The following is a 17,629-nucleotide window of genomic DNA, read 5'->3' as shown; positions in this document are numbered from 1 at the left end:
GTGTGATAAGCACAGGGTAGCAAACCACTGTGGTTCCTACTCAATTACCAATAATAAGGATAGTTGCAATTGTCTGGTCAGTCACTTACATACACTGAGTATATGACAAGCTGAGATCCCCCGATATAAGTCCTTTCCGGTTTTGTGCAGATCCTTTAGAAGAATTACCATTCTTGATCTTGCCCAGAGATGGAGAGCCCAGTGCAATGTGTAGAGCATCAGTTACTCCTCTCCAACCCTAAAAGTCAGCCTTCATAGCGGGAAGCTTACATCAAAGCTTTAAGCTAAGCAGAACAAATGAATTTGGAACTGGAGAACCAAGGAGATAACAGGAGGCAGTCATGATCTCAAGCAGCTGCAAGCATTTGTCAGCGTTGATGTGCAGGAGAGTTGTTGAGGATGATTTGAAGGAATATATCTGTTTGTCTTGGCTGCTCCTTCAAAGCAGAAAGGAAAACATGTTATGCCTACAGTTAGCTGGTGATGGATGCCAGCACTCTGAGTTGATCAGGGATAGGAGTAGATCTGTTGCTGAGGGGAGGTATTAGGACTGCTACAGGTCCTGACATCTAGCTGGTATCTTACAGGATTCAGAAGTGGCAGCCGGTGTGAGGGTTCAAGGGAAGAGCTGCATGGTCAGACATGGCCAGTTAGGTGAGAGCTCTCAAAGGCCAAGAGAAGGAGGTGTTGCAGTGACTTCTATGTACAATACATCTGCACTGCTGCTTATGGCCTGGAGTGCGTCTGCTGGGCTGTTGCACTGTTGTATCTGGTGTTTGGAGAGAAGTTTAGTAAACCAGATGCTTCCAGATGTTTGCAAATGCTAACTGTGGTCAGAGAGAGAGCCCTAAAATTCATGAAATATGTATAAATTTTCCTCACAAATTCATAAATGAACATTGACAGCACAATTTACATATGTGTCAGCTAGAGAAAAATTAATATAATTAATGCCCAAATCTTGTGTGGCTAATAGTTTTGGATACTTCACTGACCTACTATACAAGGAAGTTTCTGATCATGTTGCCTTTTTGACATCACATGTAATTCTAAAATATGGTCTGATTCACTGAAGTGTGTCTTTTTTTTGTCTTTTTGTCGCTCTGTTATATAATGTCTTATCTGGAAGTACAGTTATGCATCTAAAGAAATACCAGTCTCAGCAGGTCCAATTGCAATGGAGAGATTTTTTTTTTTCAACTGGGGAGCTGAGATACAGTATACTTCTAAATCTCAAATTCTTCAGTACATGATAATGTATTTATTTCTGACTCCTTAATTTTGATGTTACGAGCTCTCCAGGGGGACTGGTAATTTCTGTGTGCTAGGTAAATAGATCAATATATTAAGAAATCTGTGTATCTAGCTAACCTTCCTTGACCAGGGATGGAGTGCCTTTACCTCAGTCCCATATCACAGTCTAATAGGGCAAGGAGTCCAGTAACATGGATGGGGTAGGGGACTGGTATGGTTCTTGCAGTGAGAATGTGCTATGATCCCCACGTGGACAACACAATGAGTCTCTTCCCAAGATGCTGCTCCTTTTCTACATCCAGGCATAGAAAAGGTCAGAGGAAGGTGGGTAGTTCTGTCCCTGTCTCTTGCTGAGCTTTCCAGCACCATGTAAGAGTCCTGATGGCTGGCAGTAAAGCATTTTTCTCTCCATTAGCTTCATCTCTTTCCTTTCTCAGCTAATGGTGTTGTCACTCTTCACAGCACCTCTCAGTGCTTGGAAGAGGGAGAGTGGAGCTGCTGTCAGTGTTGCAAAGCAGCTAATGCTTGTTCTTGATGTGGAAAGACATTTGGCTGAAAAAATCTGCAGCCTCAGAGCCTGCAGCCTGCAGGAAGGCTCAGAACCAGGGGAAACTCTGATCATGCAATCTCTTTTTGGGATGTTGCATGGTGGGAGTGACAGACTAGTGGGCAATTTTGTGTCATTGCAGCTTTTGGAACTTCAACCGTGGAACTCCATTCAATTGAAGTTTTTGTCTTTAAAAAAATATGGAGTATGAAGACTGGAGTTGTTTATATTGCAATGATAATTTTGGCAAGATTGGGAAAATCCCAATTCAGTGACCTGTATTTTCCTGTGAGGCTTCTCCGAGTAACAAGCACTGGCTGGAGTGAGTCTCAAAGGAATCACAGAGGGCCTTGTGGTATGCACAGACAAATAATTTCTTTAGGATTTTCCTGTGGCATGATTGCAATCTGCTTTTGCTAGATACAGCAGTTACTGTAAGGAGATGTGTTTCCATCTAAGGGAATAAAGCCAAATTTGTAGAGTTCAAAAAAACCTTTGGATGTAAGTTTGTCTATATAATGGAATATATAACAAGAGTTATAATAAGAAAGCAGATATGCTTTTTATATGGAATATTTACTGTAAAACAGTAATCCTTCAGGAAATTAGCATCATGGAAAATAACTGTTCCCCATTTGGGTTTTATGGGGCGTTGGGTGAAAGGAGTTGTCATTTGTCTAAATACTGTCAGGTATTTCCAAATGACATATGTAGAAGAAAAACAATTGAAAATTGCTTTTTTGTATTTCTTAACATGGGTAATTTTTCAGTAATGTCTTTGGTTGTAATTGCTCCATTCAGACCAACACTGAATATTTTGATCCATTAGGTCTGAATCAGCCTTGATTTCTCCATTTCTAATGTGTCCCTCTTTGCTTCCCAATTGCAGCAATTTTTCAGTCTTGAATTATATCCTATTTTCTCAAGATTAAAGATGCATGGCTACAACTCTCATTTCATGCCTTGAAGTTATACTAAATACTTGTAATTTCTCTGCATAATGAGTATTTCATATTACATTGTGGTTTGCACAGTACACATCTTTTAAACAGCTGGTGAGAATATGTTATGGCTCACCTTGCTGGAGAATACTGCACATACAAAAAGCTGGTTCTGAGTAATATCTAAGAATTTTTGCCACCATGGAATAAAGCAAAAGCCAAGGAAAAAAACCCTGAGTTTTACCATTCCACTATGTAATTAGATAGCATGGGAATACTGTGCCTCTCACATTCTAATATTTAAGATCACTTTGCTTTCTGCACATTATATTTTTGATCACATCTTTACTAAAGATGTGAGTTTATTTAAAAAAACGAACCAAACCAAAAACCAAACACATAAACGAACAAAAAAATAACACCAATACCAAACCCCATATTTGCACAGCTTTTGGTTGAATTCCAATTTACCAGATCTCCTTTAGCTTTAGAGGGGGGTGGCATCCGTCATCATAAGAATGTTTGGGCCAAGGCTTCTCTCTTTGCTTCAGACACCTTAAGGGTAAATGTTTGAATTCAAGTATTCTGTGCTTCTCCAGCCGTGCTTTCAGACTCAGAGCCTTTAGACAAGACCTATTGTTTGCTTCTGTGCTTCCCCAACCATGCTTTCAGACTCAATAGGGAAGATTTCTGTTGCAGTCATTTAAATTACAGTGAATTATACTAAATTATTGTCTTCATCTGGGCACACAGACATAAAATGAATTATGTGTAATGTGGATATGATAGAACTTGGACTATTGTCTGAACCCTGAATCATATAGAAATGATGGTAAAAAAAAAAAAAAAAGGAAGATGCTTTGAGATGTTTCCCAGTTGATGAAGAGTGAACAAAAGCAACGTGGTTCTGAGCAGGCAATAAAAGCTGTGAAGTGCTCACTGTTACTCACTGCTACTGCAGGCTGTCCTATTTGCTTATGAGATTGTGTGTTTTCCAGAGCCTTGACTACATTTGTAACAGTTGATAAAAATACTTCCATTAACACTGTTGATCCCAAAATAAGGCCCTGCTTTTTCTCTCTAGCCAAATGAAGGGTTTTGCACTCCAAATCATTTTTTACTACTGTTCCTTGTGTATAGTAAAATTAATTACACTAAGTTTTCTGTATCAAAATGTTCCATCCTGGTAAGCTGCCTCTTGTGTTTGCTCAAAGCCCTGGACTCTTTACCAGTGCCTCTCAGTTTTGCAGTTAGATTAGCCCTGGTTTTGCAAAATGATCCTTCCATTTATTTAATTTAAAAAACCCTAAAAATTACAGCAGTTTTTTGCTGTTTACAGGCTGCAAAGCTATTGTTAAAGCTCCCTCAGAATTTCTTTTGTAAGTATATTATTATTTAGATCTCAGTTGCTGTACACTGCACTGTTCTAAATCATAGCCTGATACCCCTTCAGCTCTATACTGTTTATGAGGAGGAGATGTGGACACGTGATACATTAATTTCTTCATTAACAATTTCATTGGTCTGTAAATGTATTACATCATAACATGAAGAAAGATTGTGAATTATGGGATGATGCAGTGTGAAGTTTGTGTCAGGAAGACCTAGCAGTGGAATTCAACTGGGACAGTAAACTGTACAGCACTGTCACCTAACTCCCTTTTTTCATTCTGTTAGAGACAAAACACTATTACAAATGTTTTAGAACATCCAAAATCCTCCTTTGAGGGGATTACTAGTTTTTTTTCTTGTGTGTGTAAAGCCTGGTGGCTTCAATTGTGCTGAGTCTGAAAGAAGAACTTTCAAGAGCAGAGTGCATTTTGCGTATTGGAAATGTAATGGAAAACAGGATTGTTGTATACAGGAAGGGTTATAATGTTATGTTTGGATGACTTGATGCAGTCCAGAAGTACAAACGAGCCCAAAGAACCATCACTTAAAATAAGAAATTTTCTTTTTTAATGTTTCTACAGCTGAGAAGTGATATGATGAAATGCTGCATTTTTAAAGCCTCAATCTTTTTTGTATAGGAAAAGAAAATATTGGCATAGATGTGTGCGTTTCCATTTTGCCCAGTGTGTGAGGTAGAGATGTCTGTGTCTTGACTGAGAAAGATAAGAGACTGTGAAGGCCAGCATTGCATAAGTCCTCTTGCTGGCTCTCTTGTCAGTGCATGCTTTTGACAAAGAAAATAAGAAGTTAAAAGCCAAACCGAAACTGAAGAAATCAGAAGCAGCAAACAAACACCCATGAGGTTGTGACTAATACAGCCCTGGAGGTGCTAGATGATGTAGGAGAGCAAAATTATAAATACCACATGGTTTGTGATCACTGAAGCTAAATAACTCCAGAAAGATGTATGTTTCAGTGATATGTTTCATTCACGCTAAATTGAAAGCAATCAACTTTACCAAAAAGCATATAGAGCATTGCTATGGTTTCTTTTGGTTAAGGGTTATCTTGTGCTGTTGTTATGCAAAGGAGGAGCCACAGTGCACATCCTTCTTCCATTTGAGGCAAAATTAAAACTACCCTGCACAGACAGGAGCACTTGCTCTTTTTAGGCACTTGACCTGTTTAAGAAACTGTTTTAGTTCCCTGTAAGTCTTCATAAGGACCTTCAGGTATTTGTGCTGGGTGTTAGGTGCTGTCAGTGGGATCTGCTCTTTGGTGGTAATAGTTGTGAAGACCTCCCACTGTAGGCAATGCATAGGAATTAAACTGGTCACAGCTGACCCTTTGTGACAGCCAGGACTGTGAGACTTACAGTCCATCAAGTTCTGTTTTGGAGACAGAAGGCAAAGAAAGTGACTCTGGAAATGGCTGTATCAGGTTGATTCTGTTCTAATAGAGATGTTCTGTTTTGAAAAGTTGAAGATGAAGGAAATTTGAGTAAAAAGGCCTCAAAATAATTGTGTTTACTTTCCTGTGGAAAGGAGGGATGATGGCATCATTTCTTACAGCAGTCAATACTGAAAAGAAAGTATGGTCAGCTCAGAGGAGGGCAGAGCTGCTATGCGGCATGTTCAGTGGAATAGGTCAGATTATTGATCTATTCTAAGAACAGAAAAAATATATATATTTGTGCCTGAGATGCTTTTTAGCATCCTTATGTGTGATAAAATTAAAGCAAGGTTGAACAATGTGACATTTTCGTAACTATCATTCATGCATGATCTAAGTTGTGCAGATGTGATTTGCTACCCAGTCATTTATGTGTCTTCAGCCTGTAAAGAGAGGGAAGATAGTAATTGTAGTTGCCCTGCTATTCTTATCCAAGCTCCTGAAATAAAATGAAAGCACCTTGACAACTGCAGGATGCAAGCAAATGTTACCTGACAGCTTAGTACCGATACCTAAACCAGGAGAAGTTGGATGATTAAAGGCTGTAATAGCCCTAACAGAAGTGCAACTGATAGTTTTCTTAAAAGCAAAGCTGGTACTGAATTCTTATTCAAAGAGCATCAGAATCCAGAAGAGAGAGAAATGTATCGCATAGGTCAGATGAAGAGTAAGACCTACAGAGAACACCTGCATGACTGGGATGTGGTGGCAATTTTAACTGACATTTCACGTGTTGGGATCATGCTATTTTATAAATCTATTGTTAAAGATAGCTTTGCCTACTAATAATTCAATTACAGTAGCACAGGGTTGTGGCAGATGGGTGGGTGGAGGACTGTCATCCCAGTATGAGTCTTTGCCTTCGGAGTGCCAGAAAATCATAAGGGAGGAGCCCTGTGTTATCACTATCATAAGTACCTCTTCTGATACAGCTCTGTGTGGCCATCAGAGCTACACCCTTCCAGGCAGGGTTTTGCATGGATCAAGCTTCCTGTCTAGTTGTTTTTCCATTGATTTGAGTATGCAAGATTTCCTTAGTCTGTTCCCCCTGCTTCTGCTGTCTAAATATCCAAACTGGGGACTGAGTATTTTTAAATCCAAATATGATGAATAATATAAAATTTTAGCTTGGAAGAGGCCTTTGGAAATTAATTGGTCCAGCCCCCTGCTCAAAGATTAACTTCAGTGTTACAGGTTTACACAGGGTCTTTTTCCTTGAACTTTTGAATATCTCCAAGAAAGGAGATAATACAGACTAAGCAAGCTGTTCCAGTGATTAGCTACTCTCAGTAGGAATTTTTTTCCTTTATATCCAGTAGAAATCTACTATCTTGCAGCTGGGGTTTCTTGCCTCTCACCCTTTGCTGTGTGCCTCTGTAAAACATCTGTCTCTGTCTTACCCATTCCCTTTTAGGTATCCCAGAGGGTTCAGTTTACCCCCTTTTTACTTGCTTGTGTTTGCAGGTAATATTTGCATCCAATCAGTGCAGGCACTGCAAATACTGCAAATACTGTCAGTAAAGAAAATACCTGTAGATCACAAGGGAACAATAGAAGAAGTGAATAACATTAAACTGATGAAAATTGCTTATGTACAAAGTTATCAAGATGACATTTCTAAGTAACATGCTTGTGGGAGGATCACTAATGTCTTCCCTAACTGTGCCTCATAGGCTGGACTCTTTCTAAATTAAGTTTATTCAAAGCTTAAAAGAGAATTTATATCCATCACTGGGAAAATGCAGCATTTGGAGACTTCCTAAAAACAGTTCAGACTGAAGGGCTTTGGTTTTACATGCATTTCAGATAGCAGAGTATGTGGTATCTGAGAAACAAACAGAGAAAGTCCATTCAGTTTACATCTTCTACTTTTGCTGCCAAACCTGAGCTAACAGGCACCACCATCACTTCTCTGGTACTCAGTTTTCCTCCTGGGGTTACTAGTTGCTTAAAATAGGTATTATAAAACTGATACAAACCACAGCAAAGGCCTCTGTGCGTGCAAGGGGGAATGTGTGTGTGTGTGTTTTGGGAGTGTGGGAGAGAGCAGTAGAAGTACTTCTCTCTTCTCCCAGAAGAGCCCATGTCTATGACAGGTTGAAGGACATTTGCGTTTGGTGAGTTACTTTGACCTTTAGGGTAGGAAGGAGCCCTGTGGCACAGCTCAGATAGACACGTAGCTTCCACTGTATGTCTGTGTCCTGAGTTCTCCATGTGTTTTGTATTTTCTGATTATAATGCCTTTCATCAAAGTATTCTGAGGAGATTTTACTAAATTAGGTTGAGTTTTGACACAGAGTGATTAGCTGTTTGGCCATGTGAGTTTACAATGCTTACAACAAAATAATAGTTACCAGCACCCCTCTTCTCTAGGTACTTCACTGGAAAATACATAGATCTTTTTAAAAAAATTATGTCGGCTGCCTTCATGATTTCTTGTCATCCAAGCATTACAGTTAGCTTAACTCAAACACAGTAACTTTGGTAAGAGGCCACACAGGTGTTTTACTGTGGACAGTATGGTACAAAAAAGCAGCAAATATTATTATCTATGATATATAATTATAAGCTGCAATATTTAACAACACCCCAGGAAACTTCCAGTCAGGAAGTACTGGTAAATAATGATTATCCCATAATCTCTCATTGAAGGATTGTAGGAGTTAAGGAAATGCAATTTTATATATATATTGGGGGGTGTTTGTTTGGGGTTTTTTTTATAGCTGGGGAGGGCATGTGTGGGTTTTTATGTCATGAACTAGATCTAGATCCTGGTCACCATTCCCAAGGATAATTTATCTCTCTGTCTACTCATATTCCCAAGGAAGCATGGTCCAGCACTACACTGGGCAGGAGTGTTGTAGTTTTCTGTAACTTATTCTTTTGAGACTGAAGAGCCTGACTGGTTATGAGAGGGACTTTTTGAGGTGTTCATGGTAGGCTTGCATTGAACACATATGCATATTGATAGCCTGAGTCCAGAGAAAGAATCGCTGTTTGAACTTTAGTTATGTGTGTGGTTCTAGGGACATACGGCAGCTTCACTTGCAAAAAATAGACAATAGAAATAGCAAATGAGACCATATGCAACATTTTACCCATGAGGACTTGTGTAGCCTGTAGAAAATAGAACAAGGTTAATACTAAAACGTGTCATCCTTGTCGTCATTGTTCCCCCCTCCTGCCCCACGCAACTCAGAGCACACACAAACAGTGTCTGCCATAATCTCCTTTTCTAATTATAGTTGGATTCCAGTAATCCCTTTTCCTCCTTATAGCTGCTTGCATTCTAATACCTAGCCTTTTTTATCCTCTTCCTCCTATGCTTGTGGCCTCAGAAAAAATACAAGTTGTTTGCTGTAAGTGAAGGTACAACTCTCTGAGACAGAAGCAGCAAAAGTTGTCCTGTGTGTGCAAGAACCTGTGTCTATAACATTCTCAGCTGAACTCTGCCTAAGCAACCACCCTGCCTTGGGAGTTGGTGGAGCATTTCCCTGGTGCTGTGGGTCAATTCTGCTTTTTTTTTTTCAAGACCTGCTCAGCTGACCTTTTCCATACCCAGCTTCAGTTTTGGTGTGGTCTAAAATAATAACAGTTTTAGTATCTTACTTTACCTGATATTTTAGGTAAGTTTTATGTTACAGTACAGATACTTATCTTACAATAGGCATTTATATTTTATGAGGGGTAGAAAAATTAGTTAAAGTGTCATGCTTATGAAAGTAGAAATTAACATTTCTGACCCAGGCAAATAAATTCAGTCTTGGCTTTATGGCCTAAACATTGAAGAAGTTGGTTTCTGAGCCCACCACCAAGCATAATATATTCCTTTCTGGGTTAGATTTCTTTACCTTGAACAGAAAGACTAACATATATCCAGCTCTGTAAATAAAACAGAAATTCTCTTTATAAGAAGCAAAATTTTAATACTAGTTAATGAAGAGAAATAGTTTGAAGATCGTATGTGTAGTTTATTTCACAATTGGCTTGACTTGTCAGACAGTTTCAGTGCCCTGAAATGCAAGTGCACTAGATTAACCAGAATTGTCATCATCCAGTCAGTTTGATTGAACATGTTGGTCATGTGGCAAAGTTAGAACAATGGACAGCCTGGAAAGGTAATGTCATTGAAAAAAAAAAAAAAAAAAAAAAGGTAACTAGAAAAAGTCAACAGAGAAGGCAGAGCAGCATGGCTTAAGACAGTAAATTAAATCCTGCTTGGCATTCTGACCCTGATCCAGCAAAGCACTTAATCTCATCATTTAAGCATATGAGTTCTTCACTCTCTAAGCATCCATGGTGTCCCACTGAAGGAAGGGTGGGATTATGTGAGTTCAGAGATGGTTGCTGTAGACCTCAGTTTCTATCAGAGTAGAGCCTTCCTTGACCTTGTGGGGGACACATCTTGCAACAAGACTTAGGTATCAAATGGTATTTGTGTAGGTGTTCATGTGGTGCAAGTTCAATTCAACCCAGGGGTTCCAAAGGTAGTCAGAAAAATATTGTTACTTTTGAATACAAAAGGCTATAAAATGTGTTTTCCTGTAAGGTGCAAGTCTTTTTGTAATTGCAGCACATAAAAAATGTTAAGCTATACAGTAACATATTTTTTAAAATCATATACAAAATTTTCTGATGTCTGGAGTTCTATAGTTGAAAGGCTTTATTGATAAATTATGCCCTGCATTTGAATGGACTTCAAAATCTGTAGTCAAAAGGAATTACTGTTTTGTGCTACACTGGTAAAATGTCTTCTATGGGTATTTATTTTCATATGAAAAGCTGCTGGATGATACAGTATAAAACTTGCAATTTGTTTCACTGTTTTGTCAGAAGCAACTTCTCCTCTAGAGAGGCAGTGGCTCCTCAATCAATGAGTATTGTTAGGTGTATTATGGATAGTTTAAGGGCTTAAGTACTGGCTTCATCTTTGCAGGTATGTAGCTGCTACAGAGTTAGTCACTAAATTTACATTGTTGCTTCCTCCTGCAGAAAAATTGTAGGTGTACATATTGTATAGTGCAGGTTTAAACTAATCTGCTAGTAATATGTTCTCACTAAGCTTTTTAGGAAGCAAGGCCAAACCTCTGCTTGTGCAAAGCAAACCTCCCATGTGTATGGGACAGGACAGGGGGTTGTGGGAGTCTAACTGGACATTAGACAGGAGAAGGGATTGTCCAGAGTTGACTGTGTCTGTGCATCTCAAACAAGAAGCTGACAAGGTTGATGCTACAAGGGCTATAATTAGTCTTACATCAGTGGCCCACCTTGTTTTGGTGGAAGATGAGACCTTTATTTCCACAGTGCTTTTATCATTTTTCATTGTGCCTATCCCTTGCAAATAACATCCTTATGCTGTAGGAATTAAGTGTTGCTTGGCAAAGGGGGCAGCTTTCCCCTTGGAAGATTTTCTTGTTGGGGGAGTTTCTCTGTCTTCCAATGCCTTAAATCCATTTTATGTTGTATGGAGCTTTTGTACCTGAGGATTAATCCTGTAATAATCTGCATTGCTGATGATTTGCACATGATGAATGTAAGAAGCAATTAGTGTGCCCCACAGAACATGCTTTCACAGCAGATTTATTGCATTATCAGCTACTTCTGTTTCAGTGAAAAGCAATCGTATATAGGAAAACAAGGAGATTGACTGCTGTGCTTGTGTTTGGGAAGAAGAATTGAATGCAGCAAGTAGTGGAAAAAATTGGCAAATGTTGCTTTGTATGTTTGTATGAACAGTAGAAAGAAGGACAAATTTGTGGTTCACCAGTTTAATAGGAGCTCATTTGGCTACAGATACTACTGAAAACTAAACCAGGTGGCTACTCCAGCACTTGTCTAATTTCTTTTTATATTCCCCTGATGCTTTGCAGCTGTGCAATGGTGGATCTGTGACTGATCTGGTGAAAGGATTTCTGAAGAGAGGTGAAAGGATGAATGAACTTATAATTGCTTACATTTTACGTGAAGCTCTGATGGTAAGATAAGCTCTCGGTGAAAGGACAGTCGATATTCAGCTTATATTTTTTTCTTTGAATGAATGAAGATCATGTCCCCACTAACACAGTTTGCTGTCGTCTGTTATAGTGGTGTTTAATGAAATTAAGATAATGTGTAATTCAGAGGGTTCTTTTTAAACAAGCAAGATAAAGAACAATTAATCTGCTTGTTTCATTATTAAGAGAATGAAAATTTATTTCTGTCAATTGATTCATCTCCTTATTAAATACAGTTCTGCACCAAAATCACTTTTCTTTTGAAAAATATACCCAAAATACAGTTCAACTTTAATGTCTAGATCCAAAATATTTTATAGCAAAATTATCAACTGATCTAGTGAGTTCAAACACTGCTGCAAGAATATTTCCTTTTTTTGCCAAGAATGATCAAGTGTCTTTATTCTCCATTTTTTTAAACTGGAATGTGACTTTCTGCAGTGGAATTTAGGCCTTGGCAGTTTTCTTTGAGTTTATACTCTAAAGGTGTAAAATATAATGTAGACTTAGTGTGTGCTTTTTTTTTCTGCATTTATCTTAAAATTTCTATTTAACGTAAAGTCAAATACCTGTTCCTCATTGCATGCCAAGTGTTGTTTCCAGAAAGAATGACATTTCTGTGGGTTTGGATTTAAAAAAAAAAAAAAGTTCTAAATTTTTTCATACTTCTCTGCTTCTTTTCTGTTTCTGCAAATGTAATACAGGGGACAGAGTAGTTAGTAAAAAGTTCATGTTTACATCTCACCTTCCAGGGACTTCAGCATTTGCATGAAAACAAAACTATCCACCGTGATATTAAAGGAAATAATATCCTCTTGACCACTGATGGAGGAGTCAAGCTTGTGGATTTTGGTATGTTATGTTTACTTGCATATAAAACCAATGTTTCACATCTAAGTATGGAAAATAGAGTAAACGACTCAGAAAAGATGAATTATATTACATTTTTATTAAGTTTTTGAGTTCTTCATTAAAAATCTGGCGCGGATAGCCAAAGTTACTTTTTAAGTTAGTAGAAATAAAATATTCACAGACTCAGTGTTCTTACACTTTGGGCTTTCCAGCAGTTTTGCTAATGCTGTTTCAGTAGCATGGCTAACAAATCAAAATTACAATATGGTGGTAGCAATTGCCAAATGCTTTGGGGCAAATACAGTAAGTGAAGAGTCAAAGTGAAATAATGGAGTTCAAAATAAGTTTGGTATTTAGTTCCTCCAGAACCATGTGCTGCTTCAGTGAAATTAGAAGCCGATAGACAAAAGCTTCATGTTGTGTATAATAGGTCTTAGAATTTGCTAGATATTGTGGAAAGTGATAGAGTTCCACCTCAGTCACATACACTTAATTAGTTTGATTTGAAGCAAAACCAGAGATGCTACCTCAAGGCAGCAGAGAGGGAGATATTACATGGGTAATTGTACAGGTAATCCCCATTTTCCAAAGACTAACAGATTACTTCTCACAAGTCTAAACCTAAGAACTGGCATTACATGAAAAGGGTCTGTTCAAGTCTGTTGGGCCTAAAGTGATTCTTGAGTGCTGCCATCTGATTTCGCCACTGAAAGGGAAAAGCGGAGACACAGGTAAGTGGATGCAAACTGTTATTTATCAGCCATACCACCAGTGATTTGCCTTGAAAGTATATTGACTGTTTATATAAGGGGGTATAAAAATTTACATTGCTTGTTAATATGAACTATTATCCTCTGATAGCACACTCTTCTAATGTTTAAATTCGGTTTATTGGTCACTACTTCACAGCATAGCAAACAGTTGTAAATATCATGATTCCATGGCAGATTAAAAATCTTTACTTTTCCTTTACCCTCCTATTTTGTTACTGAGATTTACTCAATTGATACATAACAATTGTTTAAACTAATTGTGGGACTTCTACTCTCACACTCTTACTGCCTTCCTACCAGTAGACTGTATTTATGCAACTTTCATGACTTCACAGACAAAACCCGCACAACTGTTAAGAGTTGCTACTTCTTCTGAAAATTCATTTATTTATGTTCATTGTTTTATTACTCAGATTAAATCTTCCATTGAAGAGCCTTCAGACTTCCTAGATGATCTGCTGTACACTTTCTAGTATTCTTTTAATAGTCTGGAAGTTTATTGTGTTGCAAAGTCAATATTTTTGCTCACAGGTTTTTAATGTGTTGTGGATACTAATTTTTTTAAGGTGAAGACAATTAGAGCTGTGGAGGATCAATGCTTCTGAAATTAATCCACTTATGCAGATGTCAAAACATACAAAAGCTGAAGGGATGAGGACCTGCATTCTTTATTCCTCAGTTAATGCAAACTATTTTAAGACTGCAATTGTAAAATAATCTTAAAATCTTGTGGGAAAAATTGTAATGGCAAAGCATAGATGAGAATGTGTGCAAGAAACAAAACATTTATGTAGGTTGAAGAGTGGCCTGTAATATCTTCCTCTCAAAGGAAGACAGGAACTGCACCTTCGTTGAGGAGTAGACAGAAATTTATCTGGATTTTTTATTCCCCCAAAAGCAATCTGAAGCCAATAATGTGTAGTTCCAAATTGGAAAAATTTATACAGTCTTCATAAAATCATCATGGAAGGTACACCATTCATTCTTCAGGCTGATGTTTAAGGTTATTCAGCTAAGATTTTGAAGATTTGTGTCTTCTACCTAACAGGGTTTAAACCCACGTTGATCAGATTCCAAGAGTATTTTTTATCCAGGAATATGAGTTGATCAAAATCACTCAGGTTGGCACTGCCACAGACTGTTGAACATCAGCACTTACTGGATCAAAAACTGAAACCTGTACCCATCTTTTATTATATAAACCTGTGAATCTGCAGATTATAGCATGAGATAAAACCACAGATTCTCCTTTTCTCCCAGTAAATACTCAGTGGAAAGAAAATTTTTGTTTTAGGTTGAACCATTCGTTACATGGGACCAAACAAACAAACAAAAGCAACCCAAATAATCACACAGCCCTTTTCTAGCATGCACACAGCTTTTCTGTTGTAGAGAGGGTGGAGCAGAGACAGTGGATTAAGGACTTCTTCAGCCACAAAACACACTGGACAGAGGAAGTGAGCCCTTCCCAAGGGTATTCAGTCTATGCCATTCTCCTGGATGCTGATTGATGATGAGTTGTTCCTGAAGAGCCCTTTGCTCTCCTCCCTGGTGCTCTTTCTGGCAGTTTTCATGTAAACAGGTTCATAAAACCTGTATCTGAAAGATGGACCTGTGAAGGGCCTTATGGAGCACAGTACTTGCGAAGGACCTGTTCTCTGTATGTGTTGTGTGGTCATATAACTTGAACTTGAGACCTTTTTTTAAAAGAACACTTAGGAACTTTTTAAGAGTCATAAGTGAAAAAACAGCCAACTTTCAGATAATTTAATCACCTTTTAGAATGACACTTATTTCGCTTGTTCTTTTTCTCTATGAGATTGGTGTATAGTGTACCACCAGTGGGAGTCTTTTCTTGAACAGCAGCATTGACCTTCCAGAAGCTTTGTTTTGTGACACAGTTTGTACACCTTGCGTTATGGTTGTGTCATAGGTATTTATATATGCTGTGACCATAGTTTCTGAACACTGCACAGTCTGTGATGGATGACCTTCACAACACTCTTATGAGGACTTAAATTACTGTAATTCCCACTTAACAGCTGGGGATCTGAAGTTTTGAGAGACTGAGTTTCTTGAGGTGACACAGAAAGTGTGTGGAAAAGCCCTCCCAAAATCCAGGCTATGAGTCTGTACTGTTTGGCTTTTGTGGAGATAATAGAGTTAAAGAGAAGAGAAAAACTTCGAATCAATACCATGGGAGTATCTCACATTGCTTTGAAGAGTGACATTTCTGCTTTCCCATAAAATGCTGCTGTAATATTACTTAATCATCCCAGAGGTACTCTTGTATCTAAGAAACTCCCAATCCCAGTTGATAGATAAATGATCAAATCAAGTAAATGAGTTTATAGTATCTCCACACCAATGCTTCTGGAGCTCAATTGCTTATCAAGGAACTGCCAGATAGAAGGTTTAGTTTAAACTGTTCAAGCACGAGGAGTTTGAAGTGTTACCAGGGAAGCATCCTCTCTCCTCACATGCGTCCAGCATGATAATTTAGATTAGCAGAGATAAACCAAATCCTTGGGTTTTTTTACTACAGATAATGAGTAGCACCCAAGGGCATGTGATAACAGATTCAGTTTCTTAATTTATTAAGCTTCTAAATACATTAACAGTCCTTATTTTCCTGAAGGCAGTTTTGCTACCTGAACGTTTGTGGGAATTAGCTATTAAGCTGTTCTGGTAAAAAACCTTTGGGGAAGGATGTTATGCCTGAGAATTGCAGCAATTATGCTCCAAGAAAGGAGCATCCTCTGCCACATCAATACAAATAACAAATAGCTGCATTGTATTCGAGTGTAACTGCTATATTTTCAGCATAGAATAGAGATTTGATAGAAAAATATGCATTTACATTAATTTCCCTGGAGCACTTTAAAGGGTGACAGTTATATCACATACTGTATAAAAATAATTGGAAGAAAGCAAGGTGTGAAGCAATTTACCTTTTTATAAATATGCTTAATTATATTCACAGTTACTTATTAGTGTTCTGCGAAGGAAAACTTTTACATCTGCTTCTCAGAGTTCTGGTTGTATGCAGTGGATTGATGTTTAAGAGCCTGGTTTCAAAAGAAATTTAGCCATTAAAGGTGAAAAAAAGCACGTAACAAAATATTAAAAAACATCTATCATCTAAATCCAAATTAGTTTATTGATAGATACCCTCCAAAAGTCTTGGAACTAATTTATCTGCAGCCTTTACAGCCTGAATATGTTTCAGTGTCTGACCTTGTTTCCTCAGTTAAAAAACTGGCCTGAAGTTACTTGCACACATAGCACACGTCATCCGTAATAAAAATTCATATATTCATCTGCATCTTACAATGTGTAACCAATTTCATAGGCTGAGTGTATGTACAGCATCTGCTTATGCTGACAAACGCTTCTTTGAATAGACCCTCTCAGTCCGATTTCTTTTATTGAAATCAGAATGCTGCATGGGGCCTTTCATGTATTAAGTAATGTTAGTCTTAAGACACAATTCCTTTCTGGAAATTTGGAGATGTCAGGTAACACGTTGTTCCAAAATGGGAGAAAAGAAACTGAGCTGTGTTATTATTGTTATTATTTTAACTGTCATCTGAAAAAGCCCAAGTGACATTTCATTTTGAAAGATTTGATGTGTTTCTGAAATCCACTGCCATTGCAGTAAGTCTAGGAACTTGAAAGGCAGAACTTTTCATGCTTATATGTTATTGAAAGAAGAGGATGCTAGAGGACACAATTCCCTATCAGCAAACTAGACAGGTTGCTGACATGTGGGGAGTCATGGAGGAAAGAACCATTTTTTCACTAAAAGTTTTGAAACATCTCCAGTCACATGATTCTTTTAGCTAAAAAGAGGCAAGTGTAATGCTGATGGAAAATTCCTTTTCAGCTGTTTGTGAGAGTTGACCTTGTAGGCTGATAGTCTTGAACAAGAGCACAGGTAACTCATACTTCTATGGGACCACTGAATCCTGCTGTCACAGACTAGAAATATCTCAAGATAAGCAGCTATTGCTCTGAAAGTGTCCAGAAAAAATGGAAATATAAATTGAACTTCACCACTTAAGCAAACATACAGTTTTCCAGCATTGCAGTTCCCTGCTGAAGGCCATGTCCTTCTATGCATCAAATGAAAACATACTTTAATACCAAATGTAATTAGACTGTTGACATCATTGCAATGAAAGGTCATTGGAGAAAAAGAAGTCAGACATCTAGGTGTATCTTAGAATTATTCAAGTTCCCATAATGCAAATAAAATGTTGGAGGACTCACTAAAATCTTTTGAATTCAAGCCTATTTCTAACTACAGGAGATTCCATAATTCCCTCCAGTTTGCCTAGTACTGTCACTGTGGGACAAGGGATATTAAAAAGGATTGGCATTGCTCATTTTCAGTATCTTCTTAGGCATTTCATTAATGGTATC

General features: G+C 37.9%; 1 protein-coding gene across 1 annotated transcript in view; it reads left to right on the top strand.

Annotated features, from left to right (window-relative positions):
- The window catches only part of MYO3A (myosin IIIA), a 106,834-nt gene that overhangs the window by 9,937 nt on the left and 79,268 nt on the right, over positions 1-17,629 (top strand). Inside the window, exons 4-5 of the mRNA XM_051612236.1 lie at positions 11,457-11,561; positions 12,332-12,431. Of these exons, the coding sequence (XP_051468196.1) occupies positions 11,457-11,561; positions 12,332-12,431 (205 nt within the window). The remainder of the gene's footprint in view (positions 1-11,456; positions 11,562-12,331; positions 12,432-17,629) is intronic.

The sequence above is a fragment of the Apus apus genome, chromosome 2 (genome assembly GCF_020740795.1).
Source record: "Apus apus isolate bApuApu2 chromosome 2, bApuApu2.pri.cur, whole genome shotgun sequence".
Lineage (NCBI taxonomy): Eukaryota > Metazoa > Chordata > Aves > Apodiformes > Apodidae > Apus > Apus apus.
Note: the sequence above shows the minus strand (reverse complement) of the source record. Positions and strands in the feature narration are given on the sequence as shown.